General features: G+C 33.8%; 4 protein-coding genes across 4 annotated transcripts; all 4 read right to left on the reverse strand.

The window, feature by feature from the left end:
* Positions 1–997: 997 nt before the first annotated feature.
* LOC125219890 (probable methyltransferase PMT10) lies at positions 998–4,231 on the reverse strand. The gene is made up of 9 exons (XM_048121983.1): positions 3,657–4,231; positions 3,126–3,242; positions 2,768–3,038; positions 2,433–2,543; positions 2,209–2,368; positions 1,875–2,132; positions 1,670–1,792; positions 1,516–1,593; positions 998–1,428 (listed from the first exon to the last, which is right to left on the reverse strand). The coding sequence occupies exons 1-9, from the start codon at positions 4,173–4,175 to the stop codon at positions 1,230–1,232; spliced, it is 1,836 nt and encodes a 611-aa protein (XP_047977940.1). The 5' UTR covers positions 4,176–4,231; the 3' UTR covers positions 998–1,229.
* Positions 4,232–6,335: 2,104 nt separating this feature from the next.
* LOC125219508 (probable calcium-binding protein CML44) lies at positions 6,336–7,085 on the reverse strand. The gene has a single exon (XM_048121500.1). It carries the CDS (start codon positions 7,001–7,003, stop codon positions 6,521–6,523), a length of 483 nt encoding a protein of 160 aa, XP_047977457.1. The 5' UTR covers positions 7,004–7,085; the 3' UTR covers positions 6,336–6,520.
* Positions 7,086–8,578: 1,493 nt separating this feature from the next.
* On the reverse strand, positions 8,579–9,730 carry LOC125221351 (protein ALP1-like). Its single transcript, XM_048123473.1, has one exon. The coding sequence runs from the start codon at positions 9,728–9,730 to the stop codon at positions 8,579–8,581; it is 1,152 nt and encodes a 383-aa protein (XP_047979430.1).
* A 4,626-nt stretch (positions 9,731–14,356) lies between these two features.
* Positions 14,357–15,098, reverse strand: LOC125185366 (probable calcium-binding protein CML44). The gene has a single exon (XM_048081890.1). The coding sequence runs from the start codon at positions 15,010–15,012 to the stop codon at positions 14,539–14,541; it is 474 nt and encodes a 157-aa protein (XP_047937847.1). The 5' UTR covers positions 15,013–15,098; the 3' UTR covers positions 14,357–14,538.
* Positions 15,099–19,689: the final 4,591 nt, after the last annotated feature.

Here is a 19,689-nt window from a genome sequence, read left to right on the forward strand (position 1 = left end):
CCATTTATGATTAAGTTGTGAGATTATTTTAGTTGGAGTAAGGTGACTATAACTAATTATCACGTGATTATCTATTTCGGATTAGGGGAGTGATCAATTGCTAGTTAATTAGCAATCTACTAAATCTTAGTCATTAAATTATAAGATCTAGTGGTTGAAATAATGTCACATGGATTATATTTTTAATTAAGAAAATTAATAAATAAAATTAGAGGGTATTAATGTCAATTATCTCTCATTAAAATCATCTTAAAACTTTAAATTTACGTAACTCTCTCGATTTAAATTATTTTTTCGCAAAAAATATATCAAATTAAAGATAATTTTATAAGGATTCCAACGAGATATCAATTGCATATGTTCCGGCGACGTTCGGATGATGAAATTTGATATTTTTTATTTTAGTTTTCGTAAATGTTGATAACCAGATTTTTATCAACAAATACATCAACAAAATCTCAATAAAACCATGTAAAAATCTCAATAAATATGTCTTGATATTTTCTTGTACTAGTGTTGATATTCTTATGTCATATTGTTGATATTTATAATACACTATGTTGATATAAAAAAACATTCATGAAAATTGTCATATGATAACATAATGACGATATTACCCTTTTGTTGATATTTTGTCTACTATTTATTGAGATTCGTAAGGTTTATTCTCATCCACTCATTTTAAAATCTAAGGGTGGAGATTTGGTCTTAATTTTAGATTAGGGTGCTATAAGCATTAGAATATGACCCGGATTAGGATTAATAAAAGTAAAAGTTAAATATTTAATTTTGTCTCTTTATTATAGCATTATTAGTATATGGAAATGGATAATTGCGAAAAATATGGAAATTTTCGAAGTCATTTTTAAGTTGAAATGTTTGGTATTTTTATATAATTATGATAAAGTCGATGTATTTTTAGTACTAGAATGCTAAAACTAGTAATTTGTTTTTAAAATAGTGTAATAAAGTAGCAAGAGGACTGATGGGTGAAAAATAACTAAAAATACATGGTATGATTTAATGGAATACTATCTTAACACTTGAGTGATAGTAGGTACAACAACATTGAAGCATCTCAAGAAATCCAAGTATATATGCGATGATCTTAAAAAATAAAATACAAAACAAAACCATTTGTGTGATTCTCTCATCTGCCACTATTCCACTCCTCCAAGACTAACTCATATTCATAGCATGTAGCTTCACGAACCATGTATACGAGCGTCTTACATTTGTTTCGTGCAGATCAAGAGCTTCCAATCCGAATAAGGACCCTCTTCTGTGTCGAACATGTGAGCAATCCATCCCATCGTCTCTGCAATCTCTCGAAGCTCATAGATCACAGCAGTCGTGTCGCGTATGTAAGCACGGCCATCTGGCCTCAGGATTCGATCCATCTCCAACATAATATTTCTCACATTACACCTGCACATACAATGATAGCATCATAATTCTTGGTATAGTTAGTTAAGTATACTTACATACACTTGCACATAAAGAAATCAAGTGTACCTTTTCTGTTCAACAGAGAAAAGCCCTGCAGCATTGAGCAGATCATATGTTCGAGGGTAAGTGTCGAACGGCTCACACCTAACCACACGTAACATATGCAAATGTCACATACAATGAAATACGAGATGAGATAGTAACGTTCACTTGTGCGTACCAATCGTGCATCACTCCTATAAGGCCCCGGTCGTATATCACAGGCAGTGTGTTTGGACCACTCGATGGAACAACATTCATAACCCAACTATTAGCCCGGGACTCGAGCAAAGCTGCTGCAAACCTTCACATTTTTCAAACCAAAGAAATGCGTCAAACCAAACAGAACATATGAAAAAGGGTTAAGATGGTTGATTTATCTTTACCCTCCATATCCAGCTCTCATGTCCATCACATTGCGTATCTTCGCCTCGTTTATCTTGAAAACTGAAACATATCCATGCACAATAGCATTGCAATATATGGAATCTGCCCTATACAGCTGCCTCCTAGACACATCAGAATCTGTTTTTATGCTCAAGAGCCTATCCGGTACACTATGGAGGCGCGCAGGCCAGTCAGTAAGATTAGCCCCGTTGCCATCCTCAGGTATACGCGCTATGCATTTCTTCGCCTTCACACGCCTGCAAAAAAAACCAAATCTTTCTAGTCTTTCTTCATTACAAAGATGTGTGACAGGGCTGAGCAAATAGTAAATACCATAAATCATCTGGATTGTCATCTTGGTCACAAAGCGGAGGTCGTATGTCTGGATCACGGACAAGATAGCAGCTGTTGTTTAGAGGCTTCTGCCAAACAGCAATGTAGCCCTCCTTAGATACTAGTTCCCAGCAAAGGTTTCTAGAAAGATCCTCCATTTCTGTCGAAAGAGATAAGGTAAAAGGTCTGTGAATGGATCCATAATGAAGTAAAATAGAGCTAACCTCTCCATTGCTCTCCCAGCTCTCCTTCGTACTTATAAACCGCGTCTGCCTCCCAAACGAAGTATCCTCCACCTCTAAGAAACCGGTTTGCCTCAATAAGCAAAATCCCATCTTCAAAACAAGAAAATTTATCTCAGATTTTGAATCAATGGATCAAGACTCTAAAAACAGAGAATTTAGCAGATTGATGATGTTGAACATAACTAAAACTCTGTTTTCTTGGATTGATCTCTTTCCAGTTTTGGATTAGACCAATTCTCTTCCTCAAACGACATCAAGATTCTAGCTTTTATCCAATTTTCTTTCTCAAACTAAGCTTCATGAAAGAGCCATACCATTAAGAGTCCAGTTGATTCCACATCTAGAGCAACGGATCAAGTCGAATGCTTGGCTTGGGAAAGGAAAACGACTGGTTCCAAAGGCAGCCATCATAGCCGGTACACCCCTCTCGAGGGCAAGTTGAACACGCTTCGCCTGATCTTTCCCAGCTACTGAAAGAGTTGTCACATTCCTCCCCATCAAGTAAGCACCAAAATCTGCAATGCCCGAACCAATAACGTCTAGAACAACTCGTGTCCTTTGGCCAAATGCAATCTCAGGAACCATCTAAGTTCATTCATTCCATAAAATCAAGCCCAAGTAAAAACAAAAACAAAGTTGTAAATCCAAAATATGATGAATTAAACCCTCCACCTGTTCCAAGTTTTGATCTGATTTAGACCCAACTTCTGAAGAAAACACAAGTTTATCATCTTTTTTCGACACCCCTTCATTATCTTTGGCCTTATAATGTATATTTTCAAACCACACCTGCATGTCATTTCAATATCTTCAATTAGTATACTTTGATCAGAACTTGTCATAAACCAATGTATCACTCTTCATCTCTAGATTCTAAATCATTCCACACAATTGAAATCAATTTGTTGAAAATTGCATACTAAAAAATCTCAAATATTTTACTGTACATAATCAAGAACTCTGATCAAAATCATAATTTGATTAGAACTTTCCATAAAACCAATCAATCTTCATCTCTAGATTCCAATCATTCTTCACATTTGAAATCAATTTTTATACTAAAAAAATCTCAAACATGTTAGTGAATATTATCAACAATTTTGGCTACTGCCCTCCAATCCTTGCTAAGATCAGTAGCTATCCAATAGATCAAAACAATAAAACGCCATAAAAGTAAACTGAAAAAAGTCAAGAAAGTTGTACCTCATCCATGCTCCTTGGCCATGGCATTGGAAGCTTGTACCCTTTAGGCCTTGGCACCAAACAGTCAAATCCTTTAGAAACAGCTCCCACATTCTCCAAAAAAGGAACATAATCACTCATATTCATGTCACAAACTCTAAGTTTACTCACCTCTCCCTCATCATTCTCTCCCTTAACCTTCTCACTAATATCACCAACCTTGGCATTCTCCACTAATAACCCCTCATCAAATTCCCCAATCATGAAATTAGAGGTCATGATTCCCAACTCATTTATGATCCCTGTGCTCTCAACCAGCGGCCTCTGCGGCCGGGATGGGGAGGGGGCCGGAGGCAGAGAGGTGTTTGTGGAGGTGGAGTTGAAGAAGTAAAGGTGCTCATGTTGATGTTGTGTGTATGATGAGAAATGTTTGGAGAGGAAGAAGAGAGAGAAGCAGAGGAGGGAGAGGAAAGCTACAGTCTTTATGATTGCTTGAGTGGTGATGGTGTGGGATGATGAGCTTGTGCACTTGCCTTTCATTGTGTGTTTTTGTGTGTGTGTGAGGGAGAGAAGTGAGAGTGGAGGGATTCACATTCTTAGAGGTATTCAATTACCAACTCAGTAACCATGCATCACTAAATATTGATCCTTTTATAATTACTAAAAACTTTAGACTTTTCAAATGTACAAGAGTCAGGGTTTGAACAAATTTTATTTATTACTTGAGCAACCCTGTTTATAATTATATAAAATGCTGATCAATTTATATTAGAATGATTTGAACTTTGAAGTAGATTCCATATCTATTGAAATAAATCAAAAGAGGAAAGGAAGTAAATGAAAGATCCCTAGGCCCTAACAAAGAAAACGTATCATAATCCATCTCTTCCAAAATTCTCTCTTATATCTGAAGTGTTCCGACTAAATTCAATTTTGTGTTGATTAAATTAAATACAATTTTTTTTTTTTACCATAAATAGCTCACTAGTTATTTTAAATCGTTCGTACTCCTAATCATAACTATACATAAATGTTTGTTTTTTAAAATCGAAGAGTTATTACTTTAGTTGCATGGCATGTTGATCTTTTTATTTTACATGAACTAATTGTTTCATTTAATCATATAATTAAGATATAGAAATAACAGAGTTTAATTATAAATACTCCGAGCTTTTCACGCATTTTAGTATAAAAGTAGGCACGGCAGGGATTACTGAATCGCTAGCCGTTTACGGCACGATTTTGTTGAAAAGAGGAGATTTTTAAATAAAGTCAAAACAAAAAGGAGCAAAGCTCGAGAAGAAGAAAACAATACATTTTATTTTATACATTTCTTTTTATGTAGAATTTGATTATACTCGAATAATTATATGCGTCGTTATGTTGAGGCTTAGTTACTCGATTTTTGTTTTTTTGAGAATCCTATCATATTTTTAAAATGCCAAATTGGGTATTAATAACTTAATGTAGTTAGGCATAAGACGGGTTTCACTAAGCCAAATCAATTGGGTATTAATTTTAAACAACCCACGTTCACAATTATTTATACAATTAGTAAAGGTTAAAAATGCTTCGACAACAAATATTTCTAGATGAGATATACCTACTTGTTTGTTCTAAAAGAAAAGCTTAGATAATCGGTAAAAAGTTCCAAGTATATGATAGTATTATATAGTAGTTGGTATATTTAATAAGATAAGCTAGATAATGATTTTCAGAGTAGAAAAAAGATGTTATAATAGTGGACAAAACATGATGAAGTAATCAATAATTTTACTATATACAATTGAATTCATATAATGAAGAGGGCACTAAAAAAAACTTATTATTTAGGGCCATAAAAATTGAAGCGCAATTATTAGTATTTGGAAAATTTTAAAAATAATCATAATTTAGATGTAAAAGAAAGGATCCCTAAGTTGATGGCAAATTATCTTAAGCTTTTGCTTTTTTTTTTGCTTTTTTTAGGATGCTTCATTTGTACTCTTCCCTAATTTTAGTTGAAACACTAATGATAAGGATACTTTATGAAGCATTCTGGTATAATTAGACACACAAATTAGCATCCTGAATAGCATTAAAAAGTGTCATCATCCAAATTTTTTGGTGTAGTGCAGGTGCTAAAATAATAATAATAAATTTTAATTGTAAAAACAAAAAAAGTAGTTGCATTATCTTTATATAGTGAAAATCTACAAAGAATGCTTTTTCTTCAATACTTAGATAAATGTAGATATAGTCGAATCCTAAACGAGGCGAAATTTTTATTTTTTCCATTGCAAATGTAGCTACTTTATGTATATAAACACACCCCACACTCACATACACTAATAAAATTTTGAAAGGTGTAAAGACTTAAGAGTTATTTAATCAAATAACAATAAAATAAAATAAAACATTGTACTTAATTACACTATTTTAGATTTAGCGATCTCAAGTGACTGAAATATGTATATTTTCTTGAAAGCACTTTATTTACTTCAAATTAAAGAAGGCAAAACGCAATTCACATTTCAAATCTTATACTTATACTGATGTAAACCCCAGTAAATTTACTAACACCACAACAAAATTGGCATATCTACAAAAAGGTCAATATATCAACACAAATTTATAATTATTCAAGGTCAAAGTAAGATAATTTTTGTAATATGCTTTTTCTTGTTGAAAGCTTTAACACAAAACAAGAAAGCCACAAAATAATAAATAATATTCTTAATTAATAACTAAATTTCATAGACCTTTTTTTCTAACACTCCATAGACCTTAAAGATCTAACAAAACTATATATACATAGACACAAAACGTACACACAATGTCTTCTACACACTCATTAACTATATAACAACGTTCCTTCCAAGGAAGAAAAAAAAGGAAGGAAAGTTCTAAGAAGATTCCAAGGAATCCCCGGACATCATTTCCTTAAACTCCTCGAAATCCAGCAATCCATCGGAGTTTGTGTCGTAGACGCCAATCATCTGCATACAATCATTTCCACACCTCTTCTCATCATCCCATAACCCTAATCTCCCTAGCGCAATCCGCAGCTCCTCGCCGGAGATGAACCCGTCTCCGTTCAGGTCAAAAACCCCGAACGCCTTGCGAAGATCCTCCTCCTCCGCCCGATGCTCCTTGATTTCGCCCGTATTTTCCTGAACTATGATTCTGTTTAAGGTTTGATAGAAAAAGAGGAATTCGAAAAAGTTTAGGGCTTTATCGCCCACTAGAAGCTCCAGCTCGGCCCGCTTTGCCTGCAGGCCGAGCTTGTCGAGGAGCGACATGAGCTCCTCGACGCTCACTAGACCGTCTTTGTTGCGGTCTAGCTCGACGAAGATTTGGTGCAAGTGATATGTTGTGAGAGGGTACATTGTGATTTGTGATTGTGTTGAGAATGAATGAATTTAGTAGAAATTGAGAATGTTTGGGGTTTGTGTTATGATGTGTGTGAGTTGAGTAAATGTGTGTATTTATAGAGGTGGAATTGATTAAAAAAATTATGTTGTACGAAGGTACGGATATTATTTGAGGGGATTTTTTGATGAGATGGAAATTTCGTGGAAAGAGAGTGGGAGAAATAAAAACAAAGTTAGGAACATTCTGGTTTTAATGGATCTTTTGGTTTCATCCAATGAGGGGATATATATGAGCTTAATGCATGAAATTGAATTTCTATTTTGGGATTGTTTAATTTTTGAAGGATGGACCAGCACACAATTCTTAAGATTTTTTGTGGTTTGTCATTTGTCTTGATAGTGGTTTGGGGGGTGGTTTTTGTTTTCTCTACATTTTTTTTAGTTGTGGGTGATGACATATGGCATGTATTGTCCAAGTCTTGTCATGCAACTCGTGTAAGTAGAAATAAATCAAGTGGAATTTTGGAACTAGAAAAAATGGTGAGATTGTGGACTTATTGATTTCAAGATATTTTTACAGTGTATTATGTAATGAATTAATACTACTTGCAAATATGTAGTAGTAATATATATGTTCAGCTTCAGCCCACCATTTCGTAGTGCAGAATTAGAATCGTGATAATGAACTAGAAACGTAGTTATATTTTGATTTTCGTCTTTGAGGGTAATCTGATCCATCTGAAGGTTGAAGGATAGCGTTAGGACGCATACAATTTCTTTGCTTCAATTTTTTTGTGCTTATTCGTTGTTTTTCTTATACAGTAATTTCAGATAGATTGTTTAGCTTTTTTTATGATGATTTCGTTACGTTTTATTTTGTTTCTATACTTCTTTTATATTGTTATTCCATTGTTGATCAAATTTTGGCTGTGATAATTTTATACTCCATTTTCTGTCAAAATAGAACCGGCCATATATTTGAAAACGTAAAGGCAAGTCATTGCTCTAGATGTGTCAAAATTGTAACCACTAAGGTATCGTTTAATTTATAAATAGTCCACCAAGTACAAGAATATTCGGTCAATTCTACATTCCAATTAAACAATATCACACGTTCAATTAACAACGACTTTAAAAATTTAGCGCAATAGCCTTATAACGACTCATCATACTATGGAGTATACTACTCCCTCCATCTCAACTCAAGTGATTGATTTATTTTTTTTTTGTCGTTGTTTTGCAGAAAATAATAATAAATAGTTACAGTGAAAAAAATGTAAAGTAAACGAGAAAATAATGTAGAAGAGAGCCTTTTAGAGCATGAATAACCCTGGCCCGGATTTGGGCTGCAAGTCCCCTCCACGTTATCATTCCCTCAAATTAGGGGTTTCAGGCCACAACTCCATTAACACCGCAGGCCACAACTCGGGCCACAACTCAGGCCACAACTATTCATTTCACAACATATTTTAATCGTAAAATAGAATACGTTGAACAATTAAAACCGGGAAAATTCATTGTTCAGTCGGAAAATAGAAAATTACATCATTGAAATTTAAAAATTCGAAAAAAAATAAATTAAAACATAAGTCAATTGCGGTTCCAAATTTCTTCAATTAGATCCGCTTGGAGGCGTGTGTGTTGATCTTCTTGGTGCATCGCCGCTGAACGGGCCATGACATTGCGCACGTCGGGAGGAACACCTTGCACGGCCGGATCGGTGACAGTGTAGCTACTGCTGGCGCTGACGAGTGGATCGTCGCTCCAGAAAGTGGCGTTGTCTCCCTCGTCCTCAACGATCATGTTATGCATTATGATACATGCATACATGATGTCGGCGATTAGCGGACGGTACCAACCACGGGCCGCTCCCTTCACTATAGCCCAACGTGATTGGAGAACTCCAAATGCGCGCTCCACATCTTTCCGAGCCGCCTCTTGCTTTTTGGCAAACAACTTCCTCCTATCCGTAGTCGGAGATGTGATGGTCTTCACGAACACGGGCCATCTAGGGTAGATCCAGTCTGCCAGATAGTACGCCATAGTGTACCGACGGTGGTTGGCCATGAACTCTACGGTAGGCGCTCGCCCGACACACAAGTTGTTGAACAATGTAGACCCGTTCAACACATTGAGGTCATTCTTCGACCCAGCGACTCCAAAGTAGGCATGCCAGATCCACAACCGTTGGTCGGCAACGGCCTCCAACACAATCGTTGGATGTGTGCCCTTGTGCCCGCTAGTGAATGCTCCTCTCCAAGCCATTGGACAATTCTTCCACGGCCAGTGCATACAGTCGATGCTGCCCAGCATCCCCGGGAAGCCGTGCCTCTCCTCGTGCATTCGCACCAATCTGCGAACATCGTCGGACGTTGGCTTTCTCAAGTATGTGTCCTTGAATGCTTCGATCACTGCCCGACAGAATTTGGCTAGGCAAACGCGTCCAGTATGCTCGCTCACATGGAGGTACTCATCAAACATATCTGCAGCTATTCCATAAGCGAGTTGGAGGAGGGCGGATGTGCATTTCTGCAAAGTCGATATACTTTGCCGCCCGACAGCATCGAAGGTTTGCATAAAGTACGCGTCACGAGCCACAACTGCGTTGACAATATGCAAGAACACATGCCTCTGCATCCGGAACCGGCGACGGAACATCTGATCACTCCATCGAGGATCTGCAGAGAAAGAATCCATGAAAAGCCGCAAACCAGCTTGTTCACGGTCTCGGTGGATATACATCCGAGTTAATTTGAAAATGGATGGAAGAGTGGTATTATATATAAATTTTCGAATTTAAAAAAAAAATAAAAATTATTGAATTAGCTTCCCGGCCCGGCCCGAACCACAAATAACGCCGGGCCGGGACTCAACGCGGCACGGCCCATGCCGATTAACGCTAGGCCGGGACGGGCCTCGGGAGCGGCCCGGGGACGCAATTGCGTCCTCGGGACCGTCCCGGGCCGTGACTCAAACTCCTCCAACGCTAAAAACGGGCCGGGACTCGCGAGTTGCGGCCCGGCCCGGCAGCGTTATTCATGCTCTTATACATTATTCTCTCTCTTACTTTACTTTCTCTTCACTTTAACTTCTTATACATTATTCTTTCTCTAATTACTCTACTTTCTCTTCACTTTTACTATTTATATCATTTTCTCCAAATACGCATCGAAAAGTAGTTAATCACTTGAGATGGGACAGTGGGTATTTAACAAAATCACTCAAATATATTTTGTGTACTACAAGATCGATTATACAGTTGTTACAAGAGACGGACGAATTTATTCTTATTGTTATATTAGTAGTAGTATATTTTTGTTGTATATTACTACTAGTTGATTTTTGTATTTCTTATTGCGTTACTAGTGTTTATTTGTACGGTTTCTGTTCGCTAATTATTGTGCTTGACAATTTTTTAGCAATCTGAAAAAAACCTTGTGTGATGTGTTAGAAGTTGTAAAATTATAAACTCCTATAAATATATTGTTGAATTTCAAGAAATTATTAAATTATCACACGCTTTCGTAGTCGTACTAACGTACGGTTATATATTGATTGACACAATCTTATGATAGAATTACAAAAGTACAATTGCAAGAAATTTCGAGGAAATAGATAGTGGGAAAACCGAACAAAGTTAGGAACATTCTGGTAATCGATCAATTGGCTTTGGCTTATTACAAACACAGAAAATAAATTTATTTTTTTGGGATAAGATTTATATGTTTAATTCATTGTTTCGTTTTCTTTTATTTTATATATTATTTTTTTTGAAGGAAGTATCAGGAGCCCACAGCTTCAGATTTTATGTGGCTTTGTCATTTGTCTGTATAAGAGCTCTGGCTGTCAATTTTTAATTTAATTTTTAATTTTGTTTTCTATGGTTGTGGCCTGTGGGTGATGACATATAGCAGTGTAATCTTGGTGATGGTGATTTTAGAACAATTTAATATAAAGTGGAATTTTGAACCTAAAAAAACTGAGTTATAGGATTACTTCATTAATTCAAGATTTATCATTTTACATTTTATGTTTTTGTTTTCAAATTTTGGTGACTGAATGTTGGTTATGAAAAGATGAAATTAAAATGAAAATTAATATATATGCATAAGAAGAACGATTTAAAAAAATCTTAACTAGTTTTAAAAGAGATGTACATATTATCATAGAATGTCCAGCCCACCATTTCCTATATATTATTGAAGCATTAAATTCATGTTTAATTGATAAAGCCTTAGTCAACCCCAATCAAAATTCATTAAATTATGTTTCAAGAAGGGCTGGCTTGCCAAATTACCTAGAAATTACATGAGTTGAATTTTTCGTATATATAGGAATAATAGGATTATGATTTATGATTTGCAATAAATTATCACAAATCACAATACAAAATTATTGAGGTCGGCTTCTCCCTATTTTGTAGAGAGAGATGACTCTTTGCTCATTGAAAGGGTATTTTTATTTGCTTGAATTGCTTCGTATATATGTATATATATCTAGAGACTATGACAGACGTGGAGACCTATAATCTATATAGTACTACTATACCTGTATATTAATAATACTAGTCTTAACCCTCGTGCGATACACGACGAAATATTTTTTTGTCATATAATTTTAAATTGTTAATCCATTAATTAAAATAAGAAACAATATAATTATATACGATTTAAAATAGAAAAATATACTACTATGTAATAAAAATTCAATAAATTTATACTCCTCAATTCATTTTACATCTAAAGACATTAACTTAAACATATTTAAAATTGAATTGAGACAAACACAATTATTTGGACAATGATAAAGAGACTACATTAAGTGTTGACATTTTTGAAAAATATGTTTAAAACAATCCTTCATATTTCTCTACTAAAAATAATAAATTGTGTAAAGATGAAGATAAATACTATGTATGTTTGAGTTAAGGATGTTACAATTCTTCTCTTTCTAAGAACTGTAAGAAATATTGGGATAAAATTCTGGAACCATATACACGCGGTACTCTAACTTTTGTAATCAAAGGAAAAAAAACAACAATAAATGAAATGGAAATTACAATGAAAATTAGTCAAGAAAACCATCTTTCCGCAAGACAAATTACATCACGGTTAGTGCTCTCAGATTGACATATTTTCCCCAGAGATGAAAACGACTTCCTCCTAACGTATATAACATCTCAAACCTGCTAGGCACCTATAAACTTGACGGGGCTCCAAAATCGAGCAAAACAATGTTCCTTAAATGTGCAATAAAATGTTGAGAGCTTGAGAGAGAATAAAGAATGTTTTGTTAGTGTGTATATTGTATTTCATCCACAATTCTATGCCTTTTATAGGTACAAAATTAGTAAATGAGAGATCATGGAATTATAACATCATAATTTTAAAATCAAGACAATATAGGTTACAAAATTTGTTAAATGCTCATTATTCTATTTAAATATTTGTAACCACCAATGAGTCATTGTAGTGCTTTAAGAATAAGTCAAATGCTGATTAAAATATCTAAATAAGTATTCATGAGTTACTTAAAATATTCAAATTGGTTTATAACTTATAAATATTTCAGAATAAGGACAAAACATATAAATATTTCAAAAAAAGGCCAAAACTCGCCTTTTATATATGTATAGATTATATTTAACTGTAATTTTTTAGTTTCTAACACCAATACTTTTAACAGTAACTATTACACAATTTTTAATTTCTTTATTTTTCTCTTTTTCTTTTCACTTTCGAAAAATATATTGTGTTTATTAGAAATTGGCCACTCACCCCTTAAAAGGCCTTATAAAGGGAGAGTTATTCACACTTTTATAGGTGAGCTAGGATCATTACCAAGTCGATGTGGGACAAGATATTAAGAATTTTAACAGTGTTATAACGCATATGATAAAATCTTGCTTTTTCACATTTAAATGTACATAATTTTACTTATTGCCTTAGTCCATATTTGATAGACATGTTAAATTAACACAAGATAATTGATTAAGATGAACTTTAAGATAAGGATATGCTATCTCCAAGGGCGGATCTAGCTTTTGCCAAGGTGGGGCAATTGCCCCTTCTCACTCCCACTCACCCTTTTATATTTTGCTAAAAATTTCTAAATATATATCAAGTTTTTCATTAAATGCCCCTTGTTAAAACTCATAAAATTGCTCTATATATATTTTTGCCCCCTTTGATATAATATTCTGGCTATGCCCCTGGCTATCTCACTCTTTTGATCCGTTAAATAATCCATCTTTTTTTAAGTAATTCACTTCGAGCCTCAGCAAGCTGAAATGGGCTTTGATGTCCTAACACGGACCTTATTTTATCTACCAAACATCCAAATAACTCATATAACTCGTATATCTTGATTTTATCTAGCTATCAAACAAGCACTTATTGGAGTATTTAACTTTGATACTATGATCTAAACTATTTACAGTTATCACTAAACTTCATAAATGTTTGTATAAAGTCTTAAATGTCAATATGTCATGCTTATGCACCATCCAAGGGTGTATTAGTTATATTAACACTAGACTAAAAAATCTATAGAAAAATAACATAATCTATTCATCCAAAAGAAAATAACTAATTCTGCTTGATAATACTATATATTACTACTATTTAGCTTTTTTATTTTCAAATAAATCATTAGTTCAAATACGTCACATACCACATGTTGATCTAATGGTACTATACCTCTATCTACCATTTATAATCTCATTTTGACTTAATACAAATTTTAAAAAAATATTTGATTTTATAAATAAAAAAATTTATAATCTCATTTTGACTTAATACAAATTTTAAAAAAATATTTGATTTTATAAATAAAAAAATTAGTTAGTGAAATATGGACCCTATTTTTTATAATCTCATTTAAAGTTTCATTTAATTTAAAATTAATCCCCACCATCTCATTTCTAGATCCTAATATTGAATGAGTGGTACAAGTATTAGTCCAAAATGTGGTCCTCAGTATTGGTTAGGACCAGAACAACGAGCCAAAAGATTGACTTAATAATATAAACTGCCAAATAAAAGCAGAAAAATCGGCTTAGTGTTTATACTCCATAAAAATAGTAGACTCTCCCTCCTTCTCTTCCTGATTACTTGCACATCTATTTTACAATTTTGGTCTATTTTCAATTATTTGTCTCATTCTATATTCACTATCTATGAAAAGTAGGATCTACATTCTATTAATTCATTTCACGTATATTTCATTTTAAAACTAATATGAGAGTCTTCTATCCGTGTCCCCTCATGGTCTACTATATAGCAAAACTCATATTTCACTAACTTTTTTTCATACATGTTCATTCACATTTGTTAAAATCCGAACTGCCACAAAATAGTACTCCTTGTATATGTAATAACGCTCATCATTGTATAAATCACAACACAACAAATATACACACCAATCTCAATATCAATCCTAACAATACAAGGTTAGACAAAAAAAATCAATTTTGTGTATGTCACTTGAAAAAAAATACCTTCTCCAAACAAAAACCCGAATATTTTTTTTCTGCGTCCGCCCCAGAAAACTTACACATGATCAGGATCAGAAGTTGGAGAAACAGACATCATATTCTTGAACTCATGAAAATCCAAAACCCCATCAGAGTTACGGTCATAAACTCTGATCATATCCTTACACTCGTCGTCGCAGCCGCCGCTCTTCTCGAGCAACCCTAACCGGGAGAGGACTTTCTGCAGCTCCTCGCCGGAAATGTAGCCATCCCCATTCAGGTCGAAGACCTCAAACGCCTTCAACAGGTCGTGTTCATGTTCGTGTCCGTGTTCTGATGTGCGGGCCTTGACCATGGCCTCGTAGAAGAAGAGGAACTCGATGTAGTCGAGGCTCTCCCGCCCGACGAGCTTCTGGAGCTCCTCGGGCGCGGTGTGGATGCCGATTTGGTGGAGGAGATGGTGCAGCTCGTCAATGCCGACCACTCCTTTGTTTTTCTTGTCCAAGTTTTTGAAGATTCTGTGGAGATCGTCTGAGCTGATTGGAGACATGTGTAAATGTAATTGAAGAAAAAGAAAGAAGAAAAAGAAGATACACTTGTTTGATTGATTAATTTTGGAGTTGGGAGATGCTAATGTATACTATATTGATGGTTTATATATTAGGAAGAGAGAGAGCGTTGAAAATCAAAGTGTGTTTATATGAAGATTTCTAATGCGTGTATAACGGTCATTTGACTAATTATATGTTGAGTAGCACTCATGTTGAAGTAGAATATTTGTTTAGGATTAAACACAATTTAGTTGGTAAGATGCTTTATATTGGCTCAAATGAAGAATTGTTATTGATCATCTTAGAAATAATATACTTAGAATATTTGTGAGAAATAAAAGAAGTTTTTTTTTTTTTTTTTTAAGTTAATTATAGTGTAGATTACGAGCTTTCCATACATTTCACTTTATAGTATGATTTTTTATATGGTTTGAACTTTTATTAATTATCCATATAATTGCACCCAGAAAATAGTGTAACAATGTCAACTTTTAAGTGCAATTTTGATCATATTTGTGGTGGCACTGGTGGGTGGCGATGACAATGCACAAGCTAGTGTTTTTAGGTCGAATATTGGTAGTGGAAAAAAAAAGGTCGAATTTCGGTAAAGAATACAATTTTGGTATGATTGTGGCAATAATAGAACAATTTCTAAAATTTCTTTGAATCTTATTAGAGAAGTTAAGGAAATTTTGAGTAGTTGTTCATTCTACTTTTTGTTTGTTACTATGTTTTTTCAAGTTCGGAATAATCAACAACTATGAAAAAGTGATAGCTGGTGGAATATTCACTTGCACGATGTGCTAGTAAGATGTTGAAAAAAGTTTTATAAGATGTAATATTAATTATAATTATCAAATTATTAGATAATATTATTATCATATAATAATAATAATATTTATTGCTAAAATTTAATAAATTTATTTATTACAATAAATAATAAATCAATTTTATTTTCAATCACTAATCTCATAAAATAATCAACATAATTATTCTCATTAATCATGAGTTAATTCCAATAACCATCAATTTTTATGCATGGGATATTCATTGATTAAAGAATTAATTAAAGAATATATGGATATATGAAAATTCATGCATGGAAATGTGGAAAATTCAAAATATGAAATATATGGAAACTTTAATCAATTTTCATGTGCAGGGAAATATGAAAAATATGGAAACTTGATCAATTTTAGTGAAAATTCCTATTAAAGAATTCCACCAATTTTTTTAAGAAAATAAAATGAAAAATTCTCCCCTTCTCCCTTCTGTTGCGCGCGTCGCTGGTGCGACGAGCGCGTTTTCGGAGAGTCCTTGCCGCACCAACGACGCTTGTGCTGAACCTCCCCCAGTCTCCCCCCTCGCCTGCCCGCCTCCTCCCTCCCACATCGCATGGCACCTGACGCTATGACCCTCCTCCGTCGCGGTATCCTCTCCCCTTGCCAGTTTTGAATGCTCTTATGGCAAAAAAATAAAACATTTATTCACTTTTACTTTTTACTTTTTTCTCTTTTATATTTTATTTTATTTTTATTTATGTAACACTTTATAATCTCCATGCATAGAGAGAGTAGCAATAGTACTTGTTTAATTGTATTTAGATATTTTATATTTATATGATTTCAAATCACATAGTTTTGGAGGAGAGTATAAACTATAAACTTTTCATAATGTATTTGAAACTTATTCTCTAAAATTATAAAAGAATACATTTATTATATATTAAAATTTTAAGTTAGCCTGCATAAAATTATTTATTCCAAGATGAACATTATTTGACCAAGTTTTCTTATTAGTAAATTTGAGAATACAAATAATGGGAATGATATGCTATATACTTTATCCATGTGAGCTCCTTATGTGAACAACACTCTTGTTTGATGCATGTTTAACGTTGTTCGTTTCGATTAATAGTATTTAGTTTGTTTCTAATACATTAAAAAATGTAATTGAAATTTTTAATTTCACAAAATTCATAAAAATTAAAGCCCGATTTGCTCGATTTTTCTATATATTCAAATAAATTAATAAAATAACAAATCATCAAGCTTTGAATTTTATGAATTTTGTGGAAATAAAATTTTCGATAACATTTTTAATGTATTAGAATCAAACTAAATATATAAATCAAAGCGAACAATGGTAAATGTACGTCAAACGAGAGTGGTGTTCCCCTAAGGAGCTCACATAAGGTATGTAGCTTGTCATTCCTCGTATGATACAAATCTAATACTTCCTCCGTCCCACAAGAATATGTACTATTTCCTTTTTAGTCCATCACACAAGAATATGCACTTTCTAATTCTGGTAATTTTTTCCTCTCTAAAACGGTGGGACATTCTCCACTGACAATACTTTAATTATCTTTTCTCTCTATATCACTTTTACTTTACCAATTTTGCATTAAATCTCGTGCCGAACTAAAATGTATATTCTTTGGGGACGGAGGAAGTAATAATTTTTATATCTACTAGTTGAGTTAATATAATATGAATATGTGTGCGTAAACATAAATGTATCCCTATTTGTAATATATTAAAACTATTTAATAAAATCAATAGAGAATTTGCTAACAGATGGAGAACAATAAAAGTTTTGAATGAATCTCAAATCCCCTCTCAATCTCAAGATTGAATAGTACTACAGGGTTTACCATTTCATATGTACTCCTAACTATGTCAAATTAGGCCTCCCTTCCTCCAAAGAAAACTGTATTAAATTAGGCTAAAAATGAAATAAAATAAAATAAAAAATTAAAATAGGGAGTACTTAGATTGTTAAGTGGGCGGCACGCCGTCGAATAAGTAATGTAAATTGACGAGAGGCAGAATCTAGAGGATCCGATGTTGCCTAAATACATGGTTTGGACTAATGGAAGATTCTAAGAAAGTTCTCAAGTCAACATGGATTCTGTTCCATACAAATTACAAAGAGAGAGAACCTGCTGAATGATAATTAATGAGAAACTTCATCAACGGTCTACAAAATAGTTCAAGTTACAATCCAACGCTCTCTAATAATGTCATTGGCACACCTAATAAAAAAAGGTATAATAAAAAAAAGCTTATGTCAGGCTAACGACTTTAACTGCCAATCCATTTATTGTGTTGCGACCTACAAAATCTCTCACGCGGAATCCAAAATTATTAGAATCTATGCTCAATTTATTGAAAATTCACCAGATTTTTATTAATAAAACAAAACAATAATTATATTCAACTTTTAAGAGTAGATAATCTTTCTCGTGTTTGAATGATATGAAATTACTCAATACTCCATACTTTTAAGTTACTTGAGTCGTATTCCATTTTGGGTTGTCCCAAGTTACTTGAGTCATTTCTCTTTTTAGCTAAAAACAATAATTATAGTCATACTTATTTTATTCTTCCTTTTACTTTACTCTCTCTTATCTCTATTACTTTATTATTTCTTCTACTTTATTTAACTCACTAAACACAACTTTCTTAAATCACGTGTCGAAAAGAAACGCTTCAAGTAATGTGGGACGGGGGGAGTATTAATTTGTTTATAGGAGAAGGCTAGTCTTACAAAGTCAAGACTACGAGCATCCGCAATGGGGCGGATGTCCCGCGGATGTCCCGGTGGACATCCCAAAAACACCTCCTGCCACGTCATAAGGATATCCCACTGCACTACCACGTCATAAGGACATCCCATTTCACAATAGCAGACATCCTCAAGGACATCCCGGCGGATATTCACAAATATGCAATTTATGGAATTAAAATTTCGACACGAATACGGAGAAAATGCAACAATTTTATTTTTTTAAAAAAAGCATACATATTTAAATTAAAAAAATACATAGTTCACCAAAAAAAAAATCATCCCAAACCAAAAAATGATTCAAACAAAGTTACATGTTATGCCTTGATATGTTTTTGTTTTAGGCCTTCATTTTCGACGATAATACATGCGTTAGAGTTTTTAAAAATATCGTATATATAGAGTTTGCAACGAGCCGTATATATAGAGTTTTAAAAAAAATAAAAAATCGGGACATCCATCATGGCACCGCAATGGCAGATGTCACGACGGACGTCCCGGCGAACGTCGCCGGAAGGCCGCAGATACCTCACATCTGCGGTGGACGTCCGCATCCACCTCTCTCGACCTAATGGCGGATGTCCCACGCAGACATCCGGCACGCGGGTCCGACGTCCGGCGGGAAGTCTGCCGTTGCGGATGCCTCAGTCTATCTTCAATCCATCTTTAATTTTCTCCTACCACGTCATCAACCTATTTCACAGCCCATTTTCATTCCATCCCAGTATCTCTATATAATTCATTTTAATTGTTGAAGAAAACAACAAAAACGAAATACATTGAAGAAACAACAATAAATTCAAGCGCCTAAATTCTGAAAGGTCAACGAATTTAATCTCAAATTCTTAAAGAGCGCCAAATTGAGATCCAGATCTGAAATTAGTGGTTCGAATGATTTAGGGGGTTAATAAAAGTTAATATACTTTCATTTCTTTGGTAACAATTTAAAAATAGATGAAAGTATTGGTACTACTAACTTTACCTTTAATTATAATTTGTACTCCATCCGTCCTTTAATAATAGAAACCTTTTAATCAATAAATTTATAAAATAATAAAGAGATAGAAAGAAATATGTATTATTAGAAAATGAGTTCCACCTCATTA

This window comes from Salvia hispanica, chromosome 4, assembly GCF_023119035.1.
Source record: "Salvia hispanica cultivar TCC Black 2014 chromosome 4, UniMelb_Shisp_WGS_1.0, whole genome shotgun sequence".
NCBI classification, from domain to species: Eukaryota; Viridiplantae; Streptophyta; class Magnoliopsida; order Lamiales; family Lamiaceae; genus Salvia; species Salvia hispanica.